The sequence below is a fragment of the Amaranthus tricolor genome, chromosome 6 (genome assembly GCF_026212465.1).
Source record: "Amaranthus tricolor cultivar Red isolate AtriRed21 chromosome 6, ASM2621246v1, whole genome shotgun sequence".
Classification (NCBI taxonomy): Eukaryota; Viridiplantae; Streptophyta; class Magnoliopsida; order Caryophyllales; family Amaranthaceae; genus Amaranthus; species Amaranthus tricolor.
Window position 1 is genome coordinate 18,105,991 of NC_080052.1, and position 20,853 is coordinate 18,126,843.

The following is a 20,853-nucleotide window of genomic DNA, read 5'->3' on the forward strand; positions in this document are numbered from 1 at the left end:
TTACCATATTATTTTTCTGTTACATACTTTTAAGTCATTAATATACCATTCTCGATCCTGACAGAAGTACGTTACTGCCACTTATACAATTCGGTAATCTTAACACTTAAGTAAGTTTATTTGGTTAATACTCATAATCGTACCATGTATCATAGCATCAACACTAATCAAGTTTATCACTGATCAACAAGCACATCAATATGACACTTGATATATGTAAGGGTCTGGTTAGGTGAGGACCGTAGTCCTAAACCCTAACTGTGGTGGGAGTCGTCACTTCTCTAATACAATTTATGTTCAAGCTCTACAGGATAAGTAGCTAACCCCCTGTCTTATACCGCATTTTACGTGCCAGCCAACAGGGGCACTGGGATTTTACATGCCGGTCCATGGTTCGATATTACCTTACCATCAGGGTCATTCAATCAATATTCATTCACACAAGTACATCACATTTTGATTACTACAATTTGACTTTGACTTTGATTTTGATCAACTTAGGTGACAACCTCTTTTATTTAATAAAATTCTTAATCATAACGTAAAATTAACCTTTATGACTTTATACATTCATTATTAAATTTTTATACATTATTTATAACTTTATTTTAAATAGTTGCTAAATTCACACTAAAAACTTAATACTCTATCAATAGTTTCCCAATTAATATTTTCCACAAGTAGCTAATAAAATCTATTTTTCGTTAAATAAGTTCCTAAAATCAATATTTTCAACTTTTCAATAAATAAAACTTTATTCTCTTCATAAAGTCAAATATTCTAATTAAAATTCAAATTAAAGTTGCATCATTTGGATAAGTTTCTAAAATTCTACAAGTTCACCAAAAATCAATATTTTAAGTTTAGAAAAATAAGTAATTTTATTTGGTTTGCAAAAAAATCAACATTCTAGTTATAAAACAAATAAAACTTATAATTTTACAAAAATCAATATTTCTAGTTTTAAAACAAGTCAAACTTATAATTTTCACAAAAGTCAATATTTCTAATTATAAAACAAGTAAAACATGTAATGTCACAAAATCAATATTTTACACATAGTTTGAGTGGCAAGTATACAAAAAAATACTTTTACATCATTTTACATAAATTTGGGTCAAATAGTTAGCAAATAAAATATTTTGTACTAAATAGTGATTAAAAGTTACTTTTATTATGAAATCTCATATATTCAAGAAAAACACTTCAACATTTAATAACTTATAAAAATTTCTCAAAAATATCTTTTTAAATTTTTATTTTATTATTATCACAAAAATAGTTGTAATAATTTAAAATAGTAAATTAGACTCTCTCTTTTTTTTTAATAACAGTGGTCGAATGGCCTATGAGTGTTTTGGGGCTTTTTCACATAAAAAATGACTTAATATAATTTATCATACCAAATCCTAGATTTAAATAACTAACATAACCACTTAAAAAATAAAAACTTTACGCAATAACTTAGAAATTTACTAAAACTTTAAAGATAAACTTACTCAAAATAAAGTATAATAACATTATTCTTAATATAACAATACTTAAGAAAAAATATGTTCATAAAATAACTTACTACCTAATAAACTAGTTTGAAAGCTAACATAATTAAACATATTAATAAAAATTCTAACATAAAAAAAATTCTTAAATATAATAACATTCCTAATGCAATACATAACTCATAAACATACTAGCACTAGTTATAACATAAATCATACTTAATATCACTAGAATATAATTTTGCACCCAACTTCCTAAACTTGTTCAAAGATTATTAAATTAACATACTAAGAATACTTTTAGCATACACATACTTAATATAATCTTGATCATAATTTCATTAAACTAACTTCCTCCTAAAACATATCAACACATTTCATACTTTGCATATTATAAAGTAAATATAATGTAAAATTTCACAAAAAGAGTAGGGTAAGAAGTTATACCATACTAACACCAAGGATTAGTACTAAGTACTAATTAGGAAAATAATAAGAAATAAGACCCTCTAGGATAGATATTAATGCTCTAAAGATAATTAATCCAAACTCCCAAAATAATGATGATCTTCTAAGCTCCCAAAATAATTAAATCCAAACTCCAAAAATAATAATACATTAAGTACCCAAAGTAATAACCCAATAATGCTCCATAATGATGATGATTTAAGCTAAATAAAGAGTGTTCTAAGCTCTATGTTCTTGAATTTCTTCAATTAATAATAAATGTATTAATATAGTAAGATTTTAATGAAGTGAAAATATAAGAAAGAATGTTAGAAAGATTTGATGATGGTGGTGTAAGTGATCTCATGGCTAAAGGGGGGTATTTATAATAGGTTTGGACAACTTTATAGTTCATTAGATTGTATGAAAAAGAATGTTAGGAGTATAGAAGAAGATTAACTTGTGTAAGTGATTTAGAGTGTGTAAGTGAATGTGTAAGAGTTGGAGTGTGTAAGTGAATGTGTAAGAATTTGGAGTGTAGAAGAAAGTTAGCTTGTGAAAGGAAATAGTGATAGCTTGTATAAGTGATGAACATTATGAGTTACTATAGAAAGGATTTTGGTTCATCAAATTTTTGCTATAGTATGTACAAGTGAATATACATTAAAATAATGGATAAATTTGATCATGAAAATATGTAGTTTACTTAAAAAGTTTTTCTTAAACTATACTTAATGTTAATAATAAAAATAAGACTCATTTTATATATAAAATAATTAAATCAAAATTATAAGGTTAAAATAATAAGTAGTAATGTTAGTTTAAGGAAGAAAGTTAAAACGTAACGTTTTACAAAACCGTGAATATAATAATAAAATTTTATTTTTCGTACTATAAAATAATAAAATATTATTTGAGTGCTTATAAAAAGATTTTAAACAAAATACTATTTTAAAGTTTAATATTTGAAAGAAATTACAAAATCAGAAAACGTTTAAGAATTAAAGATGGTTTGAAATGGATAATCAAAGGATTAGAGGTTTAAATTGAAAATTTGAAATAATTAACCGGAAGATTAAAATTAAGAATTTTCACTCTGTTACAACTCTTCCCCCCTTAAGATAGTTTAGTCTTGAAACTAGAATTTACCGAAAAGGTTAGGGTATCGCTCTTTCATGTCTGCCTCATTCTCCGAAGTAGCTTCCTCTACTCTGTGGTTTGACCACAAAACCTTGACCAATGGAATCCTAGAGTTTCTCAATTCTTTGACTCGAATATCCAAAATCTAATAGATCTCTCCTCATAGGCTCAGGACTCATCAATCTGAAAGGGTTCATGGGTTAGCACACGCGATGGATCATTAATATACTTCCTTAACTGTGAAACATGGAACACATAATGAACTTTTACCAAACTCGATGGTAAAGGCAACTCATAGGCAACTTGTCTAACTCTTCTTAGAATTTCAAAAGGTCTAATAAATTTCGGACTCACCTTTCCTTTTTCTTTAAACACGAAAACATTAGCCTCATTTCCCTCAACTCTATGGATCAACTCAATAATCTCCGGATTCTGAAGTTGTGCCTCATTGATATGGTCAAAAAAAGTTTGTATATATGGTCATCGCTCCCAAATACCGTCTAACCTCATGTTGGTTACAAATCTCTAATCTCAAACTCTACATTTAATAGTAAAACTCCCAAGGTACAGATTCGACACTCTATGTCTCCTCCTCAAAACATATGACAACTTGTTCACCTTCCTAGGGTGGTATAAAATTTCAAGACATAATCCTAACAACCTCAAGCAATAGCCTTTGGCGCATGTTAAGTTCCTTCTGGTTGAAGACATACCTCAAGTTTTGAAGATCTCTGTAGATCTTACACGGTAGCCCATACAAATAATGTCTCCACAACTTCAAAGTAAGGATTACTACAAGTTTAATGTCGTGCACAGGGTAATTCACCTCATGTGGCCTCAACTGCCTCGATGGATAAGCTATGACATTTACATCTTGCATAAGTACACATCCCAAACCTTTAAATGAAGTATCCCAATAGACTTTGAATCGTTTGCTACAATCACGCACTATTGATACATGAGCAGTAGTGAGTATCCTCTTTAATTCCTCAAAAGCAATCGTGTACCACCTCTCACTTTATTAAAATCGAATTTTTTTCTTCAACAACTCAAACATGGGACGGGTAAGCATAGAGAAATTCTCAACATATTTCCTATAGTAACCAGCAAAACCCAAAAAGCTCCAAACTTCAGTTACATTCCTCGGAATCGACAATTGGTTATCGTCTTAATCTTTTCCAGATCCACATAAATTCCATCCTTAGATATAATATGACCCAGAAAAAACTATTTCCTCAAGCCAAAACTCGTACTTAATACATTTTCTAAACATTTTTTTCTCATAGTTTTAGCACAATCCTCAAATGTTCCTCCATGTTTCTCAAATATACCAAAATTTCATAAAAACTATAAACTTATCCAAATAAGGACGAATGTATCTCTGCATCAAATCCATAAACTATAAAATAATAAAATAATATTTGAGTGCTTATAAAAAGATTTTAAGCAAAATACTATTTTAAAGTTTAATATTTGAAAGAAATTACAAAATCGAAAAACGTTTAGAAATTAAAGATAGTTTGAAATAGATAATCAAAGGATTAGAGATTTGAATTGAAAATTCAGAATAATTAATCGGAAGATTAAAATTAAGAATTTTCAGTCTGTTACAAAATGCTTCAAATTTTCTCATATTACTAACACTTCATCACCTAAATTTTCTTTTAATCTATTTAAGTTTACTCCATTAATCCAAAAGAGTTTTCACTTAATTATAATTAATCAGACAATCAAAAATATCAACATTTTGGACTTGGACATAACAATAAACCCTAAAGAACAAGGCAAGTATGTGTTCAAAATAAGCATCATTTGTTTATCCTTGTAAAAAATGATTAGACAACCCATCCCTAGATTCCAACTCCTTCTTAACACAACATAGAATTTTGGAAGTGAGTCTCAAGAAAGATATTAAACCAAACAATAAACTCTCAAGTTTCTAAAACTAATTTTGCATTCATCACCATGAGCTCATCTCTTCAAAGCACCTTCTTGGTTAGTAGTTAGTACATCTCTTTCTATTAAAAATACTTTTATTTGTATAACAATATCGCGTTTGGTTCTATCTTTATATTTTCTTTTCATCATTTGTCTTTGATTTAAATTGGCCTTTTTATGCTCATTTGGTCGTTTATGGTGGACGCACTCCAATTTAATTATTAATCTAGTCATGCATGATGTTTCTATACATTGAATTTTCTTCACCATTTAATTATTATAGTAATTATTTAATAATAATAACAATAATAATAATAATAATAATAATAATAATAATAATAATAATAATAATAATAAAAATAATTTTCAAATTAATTATGAAAAATAAGATAATCATTTTTCTTTCATTTATGTGATTATTTTGTTTTGTTATTGTTTTTTGTCCTGCTTTTTACTACTTGATTGTATTTATTATATCTATTGGTTTTTTAATTAGTTAGTTTTAAGAGTCAGATGTTATTAATGAGAATATTTGATGAAATTGGTCATTAATTATTAGCTGTTGATTTGTAAATAGAAAAACAAAAGTAGTGTAGTGAATTTTTTTTTAAATTAAAAGTTAAGCTTTTGAGCAAGATTTTATTGGGATGGTTGATTCTGCATCGACAAACTAAAGATGGTGTGCATACTTTATAAGTTATTGGAGCCCTTCTTCTCATTGTCATATGTTTTGGGATGATATATATCTCCTTGGCTTATAAAGTGTGTGCACCTCGTGTTTCGCTGTTAATATGATGACATTCACAATAAGTCCAGCTTAATTTAATAGACTTAATACTTTATTTGAATTGAAGCAACTAATAAGAAAGAAAAAGGAGGTCATGAATTTTTTTTTCTTTGTTTAGATATTAAATTTGGAAGAAAAAAAAGACATTTTAAAGGAAGAAATTAATATGCTTAATTTAATTCATAACTAAATTTTTTCAAAAATAAAAAATTTGAAATTTTTTTTTTCTTCTCCTTACCCTGCACTTCCTTCCCCTTTCCTTGTTTTTCCTTACCCCAAATTCTTATCTAAAAATCGAATAAAACTCAAATATTTATTTCTTGACTAATTAATACTCCACTTTTTAAGTAAAAATCTCAAATGGAACGAGCAATCTAAAAAACGCAATTTCTTGACCATGACTAGTCTTATTCAGGGCTATTTTTGACCTTAGTTAAGGTAAACACCTTAGGACTCAGAATTACAAAAGGATTTTATACCTCAATTCAATAATATGATCTAAAACTTAGAAAGCCGCTTATAAAAATTGTAATTTTATTTTTGGCAAACATAAAACGAAAATTAACCCTTCACAAAGGTCTTATTTTTTCATTTTGCTTACGACCCATGAAATATCAGCAATAATACTCGTCCTATAGGACATATCATTGTCATAATTAGTGTTAATAAACAATAATATCCCTTTAATTAATCATTTGGCTTTGTTTGTTTTCAATCATTTTATAACGTGAAACAGAATAATAGAGCCGCCATCACCAATTCCACTGATCGCTCTTCTTCACAAAAACCCAGAAACATCTGCAACTGCCTTTTCATCTTCAGAAACTGGTTGTTGTTTAGAAGACGAGATAAGAACATGGAACATTCCTCTGCTAAGGATACTGTTGATGAAAAATTTGCCGTTGGTGGCGGTGTCAGAGACGTGTACGGTGAAGATTGTGCCACTGAGGATCAGCTTGTTACTCCTTGGACTGTTTCTGTTGCAAGGTATACTCAATTACTTTTTTTTTCTTTTATTTTTGGGTAGTTTTTTTTTTTCTTTTTGTTCTTGTAGGAGTAATTTTTGAAAAAAGTTTATGATCTTTCATTTTTTAAGGGGTTGTATGCGGTAGTAGATAAGTTTGATGCTGTTGTAAATGTCACTTTATTTATTAAATTAATAATAAAATAAAGTTATAAGTTTGTAGAAGGAAACAAATTACATATGACAATCAAGAACCATGCTTATGTACACCACCGAGAATTCCGAGAAAGCGATCTTCAATTCCGAACAAAGTAACAAGAAGATTTTGTTTGAACTTGATATTAATTCTAGGCGAGATGCTCCTAAAATATCATATCCTCCCTACTACGGTGCTTGGGAATAAACCGGAAATATGTTCTGAGATACAAAGAATTACACTAAATTCCTAGCACACGGAATTTAGAACGATGTAAGGAAAACTTAAATGGAAGAAGATACAAAAAATTACAATCGAGGATTGCAAGTTCTTTATGTAAAGTGCTCGAGAAGAAAGGAAATTAGAAATTACATATCTAAAATAACCATACAAGCCTTCTATATTTATAGAATAGCTTACACCTTTTCACGAAGCAACATGTTACCCATGAAACACAAGATTGGTTCACAAACTAATGTCGTCTTTGAACCGAACCATCCCAATATATCTGGTTAATATAACCATATTTAACCGTTGGTAGTTACATTATAACTAGCAAACGGATAAATTAACTTTCCAAAGAAGAATCCGCAAAACAGCGCAAAACGCTACTTTTTGCTCAAAACATAAATTGCAACCTTGGGATATTCTCAAATTAATTTATTTGAATTAATTTATTTAATTTAATTAATTATAATTTCCGATGACCATTATACGCTCTAAATGACTACAGATGCATTTCTTTTAGTTGATTCTTGATGTTTATCTGTAAGCTCATACAACTTTTAATTCTTTGCTTTTTAAGATGTCAAGCAAGAACCTACCTTTTCATCTATAGTACAATTTTTAGAGTTTATTAGTTGCTCCGTAAAGTTGTTTTTATTTGTTATTTTATATTATTTTATTTATTGTTCTCTTAAAGGATTGTTTTATTTATATCATAAATTTGAACATAATTAATCGTATTTATTCTCATTTTAATATTTTATTAATGTTTATTGTCATTATATGTTTTTCACTAAATTTGTTTTAACATTTTATTATATATGGTCTCTACATGTTTCTCACCTACTTTATTTTAACAATTTTTAAAAATAATTTTAGTCTCCTTATCTTTGTTACTAACTTTATTTTAATTATTTTTTAAGGCTTATTTCTTATTAATAAAATAATATATTCTGCATCTAAAAGATTCTATTTCTATTAATTTTAGTGAACATTTTTTGTGAAAACAATTTTAAGCAACGAAGAGCCAAAAATTTATAGCTAGTTCATTTCGAATATACCAATATAATACATGTGATCATTTTATCATGGACAATTGTAAATGTGGAGTTCTCGATGTTTTAGCTATCAGAGTCGAACAAAAACATTTTCGCTACTTAATGATAATAATCCATTGTTGTTGGTTGGTGTTTTGATATTTTAAAACTTCAAAAATGTTTCACTTGGGTGCATGAGGAGTAATGACCTAAGAAACAAAATTTGTAATTAAAGATTTATTTTATGTTAACTTTTTTTTATGTGGCGGATATTAATTATTGGGATTAAGGCTTTGATCATAAAATAAAAATAAGATCGTTATGTTAAATAATTGCTGACTAACTTTATTTAGATAATTTTTTAATAATTGTGATTTTTTATATTTTTTCACTAACTTTATTTTAATATTTTTTAATGGTTATGATTTCCATTTTTTCCATTAACCTTATTATTTAATAAAATATAACATTAACCATCTAAAAGATTTTATTTCTCTTAATTCTTATGAACATTCTTTATTGGAACATAAATCTAGGAAACAAAGTGAGTATGTGAATCAAAATAAAAGAGTAACAACCATTATATGCTTTTATTTTCACATATTGGCTATTATGATCTTTGTTAATATGTAATAGGTTCTAAAAGGTTTATTTTGAGCTTTAATTTTAATATATGTTCTAGAAAATTTGAATTACTTAATATTTTTAAACTTAATAAATCACATTGTTATGTCAGCAAAAATGAGTTGTGCCACCGTTATGTAGTGTGTGAATTTTTTTCTATGGTTTGACCTTGCTATGTTGTTGTTGGTATGTTGTTGTTCAATAAATTGCTATTCAAAAATTACCGTAGGAAGGTCGATTTGGACAAAAGATAAGCTAGGTCAAGAGAGACTAAACAATAACTAATCAAGATATTCAAGATAACGAGAGGAAATTGGTGATCCCATAAGTCACATGAACGATCTATAATCGCCTTATGTCTCCCAAGGAGTGGCAGAACAAGTTTCGTATTGAATGTCAACAAACAAGCATCATTAACCTCAAACTCTAATCCTATACAATAAAGAACAAGACCAATTCTAGGGTTTCACTAATCAAAACCCCTAAGAAACTACTCACTTATATTTAATCTAACTAGGGCAAAAGCAAATAACAAAGGTATGAATGAAAGCATGAAGAACTTGAATGTAAATGAACAAGAAAGCAATAGAGAATACAATAAAGAAACCTATAACAATATTGAAGAACAAGAAAGAAATAAAGGAAAGAAATCAACCAAAGCAATAAACAAAAGCAATAAATGACATGAAAGCACTAAAGGAATGAAAACTTACATAAATGAAAGTGTTTGAATGAAAGGAAGTTTGAATCTATTACAATGCTTGAAATAAAGGCTTAAACTAAAGAGCTTGAATGTAAAGAAAGCATTAAAGGAAAATTTAAATCTAATCTAGGGCATAAAGGAAATGAAAGCAATAAAGAGTTGATGTTCTAAGATGAGCCACAAGTAACACTTATAATAGATATAGCGGTTTACATAGAAATGAGGGTATTTACAGCCTAAGAACAAAAGGGGAAGAAAGTCCTAAAATAGCCTTGAGGTTTAGCTTGCGAAGAAGTTGATTTTTTACAGCTCAGCAGGCCCATTCGCCCGAATGGACACTTCATTCGACCGAAACAAATTCAGTTGCTGGTTATAAAGTGTCATTCGCTCGAATTGATGGAGCATTCGAACGAATCATTCCTCATTCGGCCAAATGAATGCTCATTCGGCCAAATGAATGCTCATTCGTCATTTTCAGCAGTTTGTCAAGCTTTTTCGCCATGTTCAGCAATCCATTCGACCGAATGGAATCCCATTCGGTCGAGCCAAACCCCATTCGGTCGGATGAGAGTGCATTTGCCTATTCCAACTGCTTTTAAGGCTTGCTATAAGTTTATGCATGTGTCTTCGAACAAAAAGTACACCCTTCGACCAAATTAATGGGATTTCTAGCATCCACGCATCTTGGGGCCACTAGGGGCATTTTCTAACTCATCGTTGCTTCTGGCAGTCTCAAAATGTGTACTAAGTCTCAAACACTCAAAATTGACCTTGAAACCCTTCCGAAACACATAAAATAACCATAAAATAAACCAAAGACAAGAACAAGGTAAAATCACGTGTCATGTGTATAATATCAATGTAAAAAAGTAAGACTTGACACTAAAACGGAGTTGTAAACTTCCTCAAATACCAGCACATCAGTATACATATAGTTCAAGTTATAGTCAAGCTATCCTTGATCATAAGGTGTGAACCATTTTTTTTTAGTAAATTGGGAAATTTTATAATAGATAGTCCTTAAGAAGAGACCAACGACATTAAAAAGACATCTAATGTACCTCCCTAACATAAAAAACCCGTAGGCAAAAAGCCATTAAGGAAACATAAGATGTAAGGAGCCCTTTAAAAGATAGTGTGGCCGGCCAGACAATACCTAGAAGTATGGAACAAAACGTAGAGCAGAGAGGTCAAACACCTGACGCTGAGTCACAGCCCAACTCACCTAAACACCAAAAAGCCCAAAACAAAAAGGCTATACACCTTATTAAGAAAGATGCGTAAACATTTTGGGACATTTTTATGTAGTATTTCATATGTAACTGTAGTATTTTATACTTACAATTAATTCAGTGCCGAGGGAGTAACTAAATAACTATGAGTCATAGAATAAATATGAAGTGTAGACTTGTGAGCTGTGACTAGATTTTAGCAGGCTTCTCCTGTGTTAAATAATTTCAACTAAAACGAAGGTGCATTGTAAGAAAGTATTGTTCTTGTAGAGATACGGATAATGTGAATTCTGATTTTTATGTACCTTACTACCAATTGGATATGTTATTGCATTGACATGTAAATAATGTGGACATAAACTAGTAATTGGTTTTCTTTTTGGAATCTAAACATATTCTTTCTTATGGTGCAGTGGATATTCATTACTAAGGGATCCACATTTCAACAAAGGACTCGCCTTCTCCGAAAGAGAGAGAGAAGCTCACTATTTACGCGGTCTTCTACCTCCTGCAGAAATCTCTCAGCAGCTCCAGGTTGTGCTGGGCAACATTCTTCATTAAAAATAAAACTACAATGTGATTTTTGTCTACACATGTTTACTTATGCTAATTACTTTGCAGGAGAAAAAAACACTACAAAACATTCGCCAATATCAGGTACCGTTGCAGAAGTACATGGCCTTGATGGACCTGCAGGTATCTTTTCATTAAGTATTTCTTTTTGGTGTGAACATTCATCAATAAGATTTGTTACGCGATGTTTAGGTAACATCAAGCAAATCAGTAAGTGGGATCTGCAAATATTTCATTCTTATTCAAGACATAATTTATAATGATAGATGTACATCCACACAACAAATAACAAAGCTAATCTCTACTGTGTTTGGTCAAAATGATTGAAACAATGCTTATATGTGCTGTGGTGTTTTTCCTCTTTCCCTTCATATTATTTACAGGAAAGAAACGAAAGACTGTTCTATAAGCTCCTGATCGATAATGTCGAGGAATTACTCCCAATTATCTATACACCCACTGTTGGGGAGGCTTGTCAGAAATATGGAAGCATCTTCAGGCATCCGCAGGGTCTATACATTAGTTTGAAAGAGAAGTAATGGATTTTTTATCATTTAAAACGTAAGCTGTAGGTTTTTTATGTTCAACTAAAGTTGAGATAAATGGATTTTTAGGGGAAGGATTCTCGAAGTACTGAGAAATTGGCCTGAAAGAACCATTCAAGTTATAGTCGTGACTGATGGTGAACGAATTTTAGGACTCGGTGACCTTGGTTGTCAGGTGTTGAATGTAACCAAATGAAAATATTTTATAATGATACATACATGTGATACTTATATAGTATTAATGCAGGGAATGGGAATACCTGTGGGAAAGTTGGCTCTTTATACAGCACTCGGAGGAGTTCGTCCTTCAGCTGTAAGCATTAGATACTTAATGTCAACTTATTATTTCTTTCATAATGAATTTGATAAGTGTCGATCTCTTTTACTTTTTTCAGTGTTTGCCAATAACCATTGATGTCGGGACTAACAACGAGCAATTGCTGAAAGATGAGTTCTACATTGGTCTAAAACAAAAAAGAGCAACTGGACAGGTAACCATTGATGTTTTTAATGTTATGGACAAGTAATATCCTAATATTGTTGACATCATTCCTTATTCTCAGACAATAAGAAATATATGTTTGTAGGAATACGACGAGCTTCTTGAAGAGTTTATGACTGCAGTGAAACAGAACTATGGGGAAAAAGTTCTTATACAGGTTTTTATCATTTAATTTTTCCAACTATTATAGTTTATAATATAACAATAGTCCATTTTCTGATAATTTTTGTATATCTCGTATTCATACTTGTAGTTCGAAGACTTTGCAAACCATAATGCTTTCAACATACTCTTCAAATACTCAACAAGTCATCTTCTATTCAATGATGATATTCAGGTACTTTATGAGATTTACAGTTGTTTGTGCCATTATAGGATTACTTAAAACTCTAATTTGCTTTGTATTGTTTTATGCGTAGGGAACTGCATCTGTTGTTCTGGCTGGTGTTGTTGCAGCACTGAAACTAGTTGGTGGAACCTTGGCTGAACACACATTTTTGTTCCTTGGAGCAGGGGAAGTAAGAATAAAACCTACCTATATTATTTTTTTTCTTTTGACTTGAATGAATTTGAAATCAAACAAGCCAAGAAGGATGATTTGATAAAACTTGTTAGTTGGAATATTAACACTTTATTTGGAATATTGGAGGGTAAGGAAAGCAAGAGAAGAGGAAGAAAGGGAAGGGGAAGGAAGGGGCGAAAAATACAAAGAAAGCTTCCCTTGTTTGTCTAGGTGGGAAGGGAAGGGCGAGGAAGAGAGAACTCATTTTACTTCCAATTCTTTCCACTTTTGGAGATATTTGTCTTTTAACAAAATTAAGAAACTAAATCCCTTTAAATCTTTCCCCTCCAAAATTGTTATCCAAACAAGGGAAAAATACATCTTTTCAAAGTCTAAATCCCGCTCGTTCCTTTTTCTCCAATTCCCCCAATCCAAACATAGTGCAAGTTCCCAATTAAAGATGTTTTCTTTACCTGAACTATTTTTATAGTTTCAATGCATGTTGAGCTAATTCCCGTGTTTTATACTGTAGGCTGGAACTGGTATAGCCGAACTTATTGCTCTTGAGATGTCAAAACAGGTATGGAATATATGGAAGCAAGTCTTCCCAATTTTAATCTATTTGGAGGAAGGAATATAACAATAACCCTTTTTAATGCAGACAAAAGCGCCATTGGAAGAAACTCGTAAGAAGATATGGTTGGTTGACTCTAAGGTTGTGGATGCTTGAACACTATACCTTGCAAATAAAACATGAAAAGAAACAGACTTGTTCAAGAAACTATGTCAGCTTAAGAATTTGAGAAGGAATTCACTTCAAACAAGTTATTTTTATTTATTAATTTTGAAATATATGTTTCAGGGCTTAATTGTTAGCTCAAGAAAGAATTCACTTCAAGAATTTAAGAAGCCTTGGGCGCATGAACATGAACCTCTTGCTGATCTCATAAGTGCGGTGAAGGTGAAAATCTTAACTCAATGTGTGAACTTCACCGATCATGTTCGTATATGTTGATGTTGCTTAATATGTTTGATTTTTATTAGGCAATCAAACCGACAGTATTGGTTGGATCATCTGGAGTTGGGAAAACATTTACAAAAGAGGTAGTCGAGGCTATGGCCTCCTTTAATGAGGTATGCCATCATGTTAACTTATATTAGATGGTCTATCCAATTTATGTAACTTACCTATCTTGGATTCTGAAAACATAGGCATAAATATGATTGTATGATGTAATCTTCAACTTTATTTCCAAAAATAGGGAATATGTTTTTCAGAAAATAGCTCAGCGTGACACATAAATATGTATTGGTGTCTAGTTAGAGTACGTAAGTCCGAGTAATGTAGTTTTGAAGTTCATACACACATTTTTACAGAACATAATAAGCTAATTGTTTTTTAAAATTTGGTCTAGAAACCTCTGATAATGGCTCTGTCTAACCCAACAACACAATCAGAATGCACTGCAGAAGAGGCTTATACTTGGAGTAAGGTAACATGTTTTGAGAGACCTTACACACGACTTTGTTAAATTTTTAATTCATTGTCGATTATGTGTTGGGTCACTGATTCTGAATGGTTTCTTTATTGTCTTATTAAAGGGTCGTGCAATTTTCGCTAGTGGCAGTCCCTTTGACCCTGTTGAGTACGAGGGAAAGACATTTGTTCCTGGACAGGTAAAGGACATAGTCTTTTTACTATTCGAATTTAAATGACTTGGTAAGATGTGATGGATGGTTTAATTGTCGTTGACAGTCCAATAATGCCTACATCTTTCCTGGATTTGGCCTCGGTTTAGTCATTTCTGGTGCAATACGAGTTCACGAGGACTTGCTACTGGCAGCTTGTGAGTATTGTTGTTTAATATGATTGAACTAGATCTTATCAATGGAATTATTAAAGGTTAAGCCATCATTGTTCTGGCAGCTGAAGCTTTGGCAGGGCAAGTGACACAAGAGAACTATGATAAAGGAATGATATATCCACCATTTTCCAATATTAGAAAGATATCAGCACATATTGCTGCTAATGTTGCTGCTAAAGCTTATGATCTCGGTGAGCGTCCTTCCACCCCTTTATTTTATCTTTTGCTAGAGATTTCAAATCAAACAATGTTTACGTTTTCTCCCTAGAGCTTCGCTAATCTGAGTAATGGTGTCCAAAATCGCAGAGTTAGATTCCTTACCTACAACCTACAAGAGCATTAAGTTTGAAAACATAATTAGTTACATATAAACTTGGATATTAGTTCTTAGCATGGTGATATGTTTACAATTAATATTATGACCTGTTTCTTGTAGGCTTGGCTAGTCGTCTTCCTCGCCCTCAGAACCTTGTCAAGTATGCTGAGAGTTGTATGTACAGCCCTGTATACCGCAGCTACCGATAAATGGATACTCAAAAACGTGTTCTCTTGAAGTTGATCAACTTTTGTTTCTCGGATATTATTCATTCTGCTGTATAAGGTGTGCAATTACAGAACACATTATAGTAGACAACTGTATTGCTTGTATGTGGTAAGGTGTGACTTGCTTGTAAGCCATGGAATGTTCTGTTAAAAATGTAAAGTAAATTTTCTATTAAAACAAATTTCTTTTGAAAAATAATTACATAAACAAAATTACTTCCTATTTATACAAAACTACTTAAACAAATACACAATCCATTATGCTTTTCTTCACTTAACTTTTTCTCTCTAAAGCCCATCTCCTGCTAAACTCTTTTTCTTTTTGGGATAATGGTGAAGTGAAAACTAGAATTCAATTCATAGGAACTATTGTGACCTATATTTAGTCTATAAAGAAAAGAGCTACCACTAGTTTTTAATGGTAAAGTATACATTTAGTTTCACCATTAACTTCCAATGGTCAAGTATACTTTATTTTTAAACATTTATTATTGTGATGCATAATCATTTACAACAATCTCTTAGTTGAAGACTTGTTTCAATTTCTCTTCACACAAATCATATTAGAACCTCTACCGGTCTTGAACCATTTTATGACCACGTGATTTTGCGCACAAATTTAACTTGTTGATTGTGACCGTCTAAGTCAACTCTTACTGGTAAGAATCCTTTGAAGAGTTAGCACTACATCTTCTAAAAGAGATCTGATAATTAAAGTGATAATGAATACCAATGTACTTTGTTCTAGAGTGAAACATCAAATTCTATCCTAAATGTATAACACTCTGGCAATCGATAAAAAAACTTTTTTTCTCTTACTTGAACTCTTGTTCATTTAACAAACATTGAAGCCATATCATCTCTTTACTAGTCTGTAGTAACTATCACGTACTCAACTTTTGTAGTGGATAGAGCTAAAATGTTATGTAGTTGGGACATCCAACTTACCGTTGTGTTTCCATCTATGAATACATATCCTATATATTGTGCTTTCAATATTGTCGACTTCACCTCCAAAGTTAGCATCAGCGTAACCTTGTACTCTCAGTTCACCTTTACCAAAGTATAAACACTTATCAACGGTACCTTGTAGATGTTTCAAAATTCATTTTATCGCTTCCCAATGGATTTATACTGAATTGGACATATACTTGCTTATAACTCCCACTACATGTCTTATATCTGGTCTTGTACAAACCATTGCATACATCAAAGTCTTAATTAATAATCCATAAGGAACCTTAGCCATATAATATTTTTCTTTCTATTTCTTATGGGATTGATTATTTAACATTTGAAAATGAAGTATACTGACATGTTGTAGGCTACGATTTGATCAATGGAGAAAAATGCCTTCCTCCATGCGGAAATACCAAGAAGAAGTATTTACGCAAGAACCACATTGCCTCTCAAAAACTTTCTTAGCAACTGAAGGTTGTAGGGTGCAAAAAGCCCTATATGGTCTCAAAAAATCCCCCGAGCATGGTTCGACATGTTCACTTCTGCTATGAAGGAGATTTGGCTATCACTAGAGAAACTTGTTAGCTACATTTTATCTTTAGTTTTACTCCTATAAGTGGCTTGTTTAGTGTGAGGAAACTATATGTTATTGCATTGTTTTGTTAGATTTTACGCTTGTTTTGTTGCTTTGGTGTTTTGTTTCATTTCAGGATCTAACCATCAAAACCGAGCACAAACTAACCCTTTTTGTTGCGTACATTGCTCACCTAAAAGTCAAGGGCTCAAAGAAGTGAAACATCATGAGCCAAGCCACAAGAAGAAGCCAAAAGAAACCCACTCGACTAGAATTAGCTCGAGCTAAGGTAACTCGAGCAGTCCAAAAGCATTTACTTGAGATCAGAAGCTGAATACCACATTCCTAGAAGTCCCTCGACCAGTCGAGCGAGGTGGCTCGGGTTGAGCGAGCTGCAGCCAAACTTTCAGTAGCTTCTGATCATTAGAAGGATGCAATTCAGGGGTATAGAAAATCCGCTTGACCAGTTCAAGCGAAGTTGGTTCGAGTTGAGCGAAAGTATTATTCACTTCCAGTAGCTTCAGATTGTCGACAAAATCATTTTTAATGGGTCGAGCTCGCTTGATCGGTCGAGCGGAGCCTTTTTCTATGACTGCTATGTTTTTAAAGATTTTAACCTGTGTACCTGATGTCGCTCGATCAGGTCTAGCGGACTGGCTTGGGTCGAGCGATTTGGGTGGTCAGTAATAATTACGATTTTAAAAGCTGTCGATTGGATGCCCTACCCATTTCTTCCGCCTCTCATACTCTACTGCTCCACCACCCCTATTTGCCACTCATCTATAGCCTACCTATCTCACACATAGGGGTGGTGGAGAAATCATGAAGCCATCACCCACCACTTGTCCTCCCTCCTATAAATAGAGAAGAAGAAGGCTCAAGCAAATCATCCAATCCTTCTACAACTTCTTTTTCTGTACTTCAAGCTTTCTTTAGTATTTGTTAGTTTTAAACTTCCTTTATGTATTTTCCATGATTCTAGTCTTGTATTTTTAATTGGAATTTTCTACTCAAACACTTATTAGATAGTTCAAGCTTTTGACATCATTGAAGATCATTTGATACATTAATGTAATTGAGATTAAGTTAATTCTATTGAAGCATTTCATCAAGCATTTGGATTGCAATCGAAGCTTCATGGAGTTTATCATTGGCATTCATTAATTCTTCATTTGGTTGTCTTCCTTGGATTGAATTCCAAGCTAGTAATTCCTATTCTCTACACTTTATTGCTTTTGATTTTGTTGTTACTAGTATTTATCATGAATTCAATGTCTTTAGTTATGTTCAATTTCAATATGAGTCAGTAGTTCAATTTGGCTTAGGCTAGGTATTATCACCATGTATGTAGTCTAAATTGCTTTCTTTACCTTTGACTTGGTTGTGTTGTTTATGGTATGAGATGGTTTTTTCTTTTATCATGGTGTCATTGGATTAAGGGCGAGAATCGATTTCTAATGATAGTCTATGCTTGAAAATTGAAACATATCCATGAGAATAGGTAGATGTTTTGATTGGAAATGATGAATGTGTGTTCCATGTCTTAAAATATGCTTAGCTCCATGAGAATAGGTAGTTGAGTATGTTTTAGGAAGCTTTTGTTGCTCGAGAGAGAACATTAGTATCCAAGATACATTCTTCCCCACCCATATCCATAACCTTAGGCTGAAGATTAGTAAACATTACTTTGGTGAGAAAGCCTAGCCTTTGCTCTTCATCATCATATTACCTTTTAATTTGTTTGTATTGCCTTTGATCTTATGTTCTTGGTTAATTAACATCTTTACTTGTTTTATACTTTGTATAAGCTTTAGTATTTATTTGCTAGTTTTAGTTAATTACACTAACAAACATCTATATATACGTTGTAGAACTAACTAATTGATTTGAGATTCCCTTGATATACACCCCACTCCCTGAGAATCCGACATGTACTTGCCGACGTACTACGCTACGCCGTGCACTTGCAGTATTATAAAGGACGTAAAATCCCGATCAAAATTCTAACCACAAACTTTTTCTTAAGAAAAAAGAAGACCTGATAACATGTCTTATCATCTATGTAGATGACATAATTATTACTGGAAATGAAAAAAGGAGATAAGTGTGTTAAAAGAGAAACTATTCAGTGAATTTGAGATGAAAGATCTCGAAAGACTAAAGTAATCTAGGAAATGAAGCACTCAGATCAACTGGGAGAATCTTCATATGTTAGAAGAAATATATTCTAGACCTACTCGCAGCGATTGGGATGGTAGAGTGTAAACCAGCGAAAACTCCAATAGTGGTGAATCATGGCATACAAACCATTGAAGGAGGAGGAGCAGCTAATTGAGAATAATACCAGAAACTAATGGGGAAATTAATCTACCTGTCACACACTCGTCCAGACGTTGCCTATGTTGTCAGGATAGTGAGTAGATTAATGTACTAAATTCAAACTCATGATGTGGAGGCAGCCTTCATAATCTTGAGATACCTAACGGGAACACCTGGAAGGGTTATAGTGTTTCGAGGAAATCAAATTTTAACCTACACAGAAGCCTACACACATGCAGACTGGGCTAGAGACACACATGGATAAAAAACAACATATGGGTTCTTTACTCTTATAGGAGCAAACCTAATCACATGAAGAAGCAAGAAATAAAAGGTGGTCTCATTATCTAGTGCTGAAGCCGAATTCTGAGGAATAACAAAAAGGGTCGCTAAGGTTCTGTGGATTAGAAAACTTCTCACATGACTTGGATTTCAAAAAAACAGTAGTTGTGAGTTGAATTGTGATAATGAAACAAAAATTAGCATATCTGATAATCCAGTTCAACATGATAAAACTAAACATGTTGAAGTCGACAGACACTTCATAAAAGAGAAACTTGAGACCAAGATAATACACATTCCTTTTTTCTGATCCAAGGAACAATTGTCTGATATCCTAACCAAAGCAGTTGGATTAAAAAATTTCTAGACAAACTTTGCAAGTTGGGCGTTAAAGTTTTCATGACTCAACTTAAGGGGGAGTGAAGGAAAGAATCAACATATATTGCTAATTATGTACATTTCCATATTTAGCTGATACTCAGAATCAATTAGGAGAAAATCAGGGATTAGATTATTTAACATATGAAAACGTAATTTCTAACAATACTTTTTAAAAAGAAAAATTCTAATTAGTAGCATTGTGGTTTGATGAAACGCGAGTGATAGCACTTTTAAAGTTTTTTCGACATGATAGCTACAAGGTTTAATTTTACGAATTCCGTAGTAAATTCCGTTAAAAAACATCCAATTTCGTTAACTTTGATATTTTTATATTTTTCTTTCATAATGGTTTGATGGTATAAATTTTCTTTTAAGAAAGAAAATTTACAAGAGAAAGAGGGCATTCTTGTAATGGAGGTTTACATAGCTCTTTGAACGATTCTCAACGTAATTTTGAATAGGTTTCTACGTTGTACTCACAAACAAACTACAGATTATTTACCTTCTCTTTCAAATTCTTCAACAGTCAACATTTTGTTCATGTGTAGAATATGAATCAAGGGCAAATTAGTCGGATTAAATTGCAAAAAACAATAAGGTAAAAGGATTAACAAAAGTGAATGTTGCTGCATAAAACTACAAACAAAAAACAAGACTTTGATAGCCACATACATCAAATCTTCCTCAACTTTAAAGCATTGTCGTTTAAATAATACTGGCAAACAAGCATACAATATGACAATGATGATGGATAGAATGCATTTAGAAGAAAATTTGTTGTACCCTAACATAAAGCGCGATTGGAATCCAAAGCCACATTTTTTGATTAACTAAGTCACCCATAAATACAGTCACTTGCTAGAAACAATCATGAACTGTGTAAACATGAAGGTAAATTAGCATTGACATACAGAGAGTAAAATAAGGGTAAATTAGTCTTTTTAATGAATTTTAAATAATATTTAACTGTTTTTGTTACGGATTTTTTAAAACTTAAACCTTGCTACCATTTGGA

At 31.7% G+C, this 20,853-nt stretch overlaps 1 protein-coding gene across 1 annotated transcript; it reads left to right on the plus strand.

Annotated features, from left to right (window-relative positions):
* Nucleotides 1–4,946: 4,946 nt before the first annotated feature.
* Nucleotides 4,947–15,518, plus strand: LOC130815809 (NADP-dependent malic enzyme-like). The gene is made up of 20 exons (XM_057682293.1): nucleotides 4,947–5,081; nucleotides 6,548–6,798; nucleotides 11,206–11,326; nucleotides 11,414–11,488; nucleotides 11,749–11,900; nucleotides 11,980–12,085; nucleotides 12,158–12,223; nucleotides 12,306–12,401; nucleotides 12,498–12,569; nucleotides 12,666–12,749; nucleotides 12,832–12,930; nucleotides 13,447–13,494; nucleotides 13,576–13,629; nucleotides 13,777–13,875; nucleotides 13,959–14,048; nucleotides 14,330–14,407; nucleotides 14,517–14,591; nucleotides 14,671–14,761; nucleotides 14,842–14,970; nucleotides 15,216–15,518. Exons 1-20 carry the CDS (start codon nucleotides 5,052–5,054, stop codon nucleotides 15,302–15,304), a joined length of 1,905 nt encoding a protein of 634 aa, XP_057538276.1. The 5' UTR covers nucleotides 4,947–5,051; the 3' UTR covers nucleotides 15,305–15,518.
* Nucleotides 15,519–20,853: the final 5,335 nt, after the last annotated feature.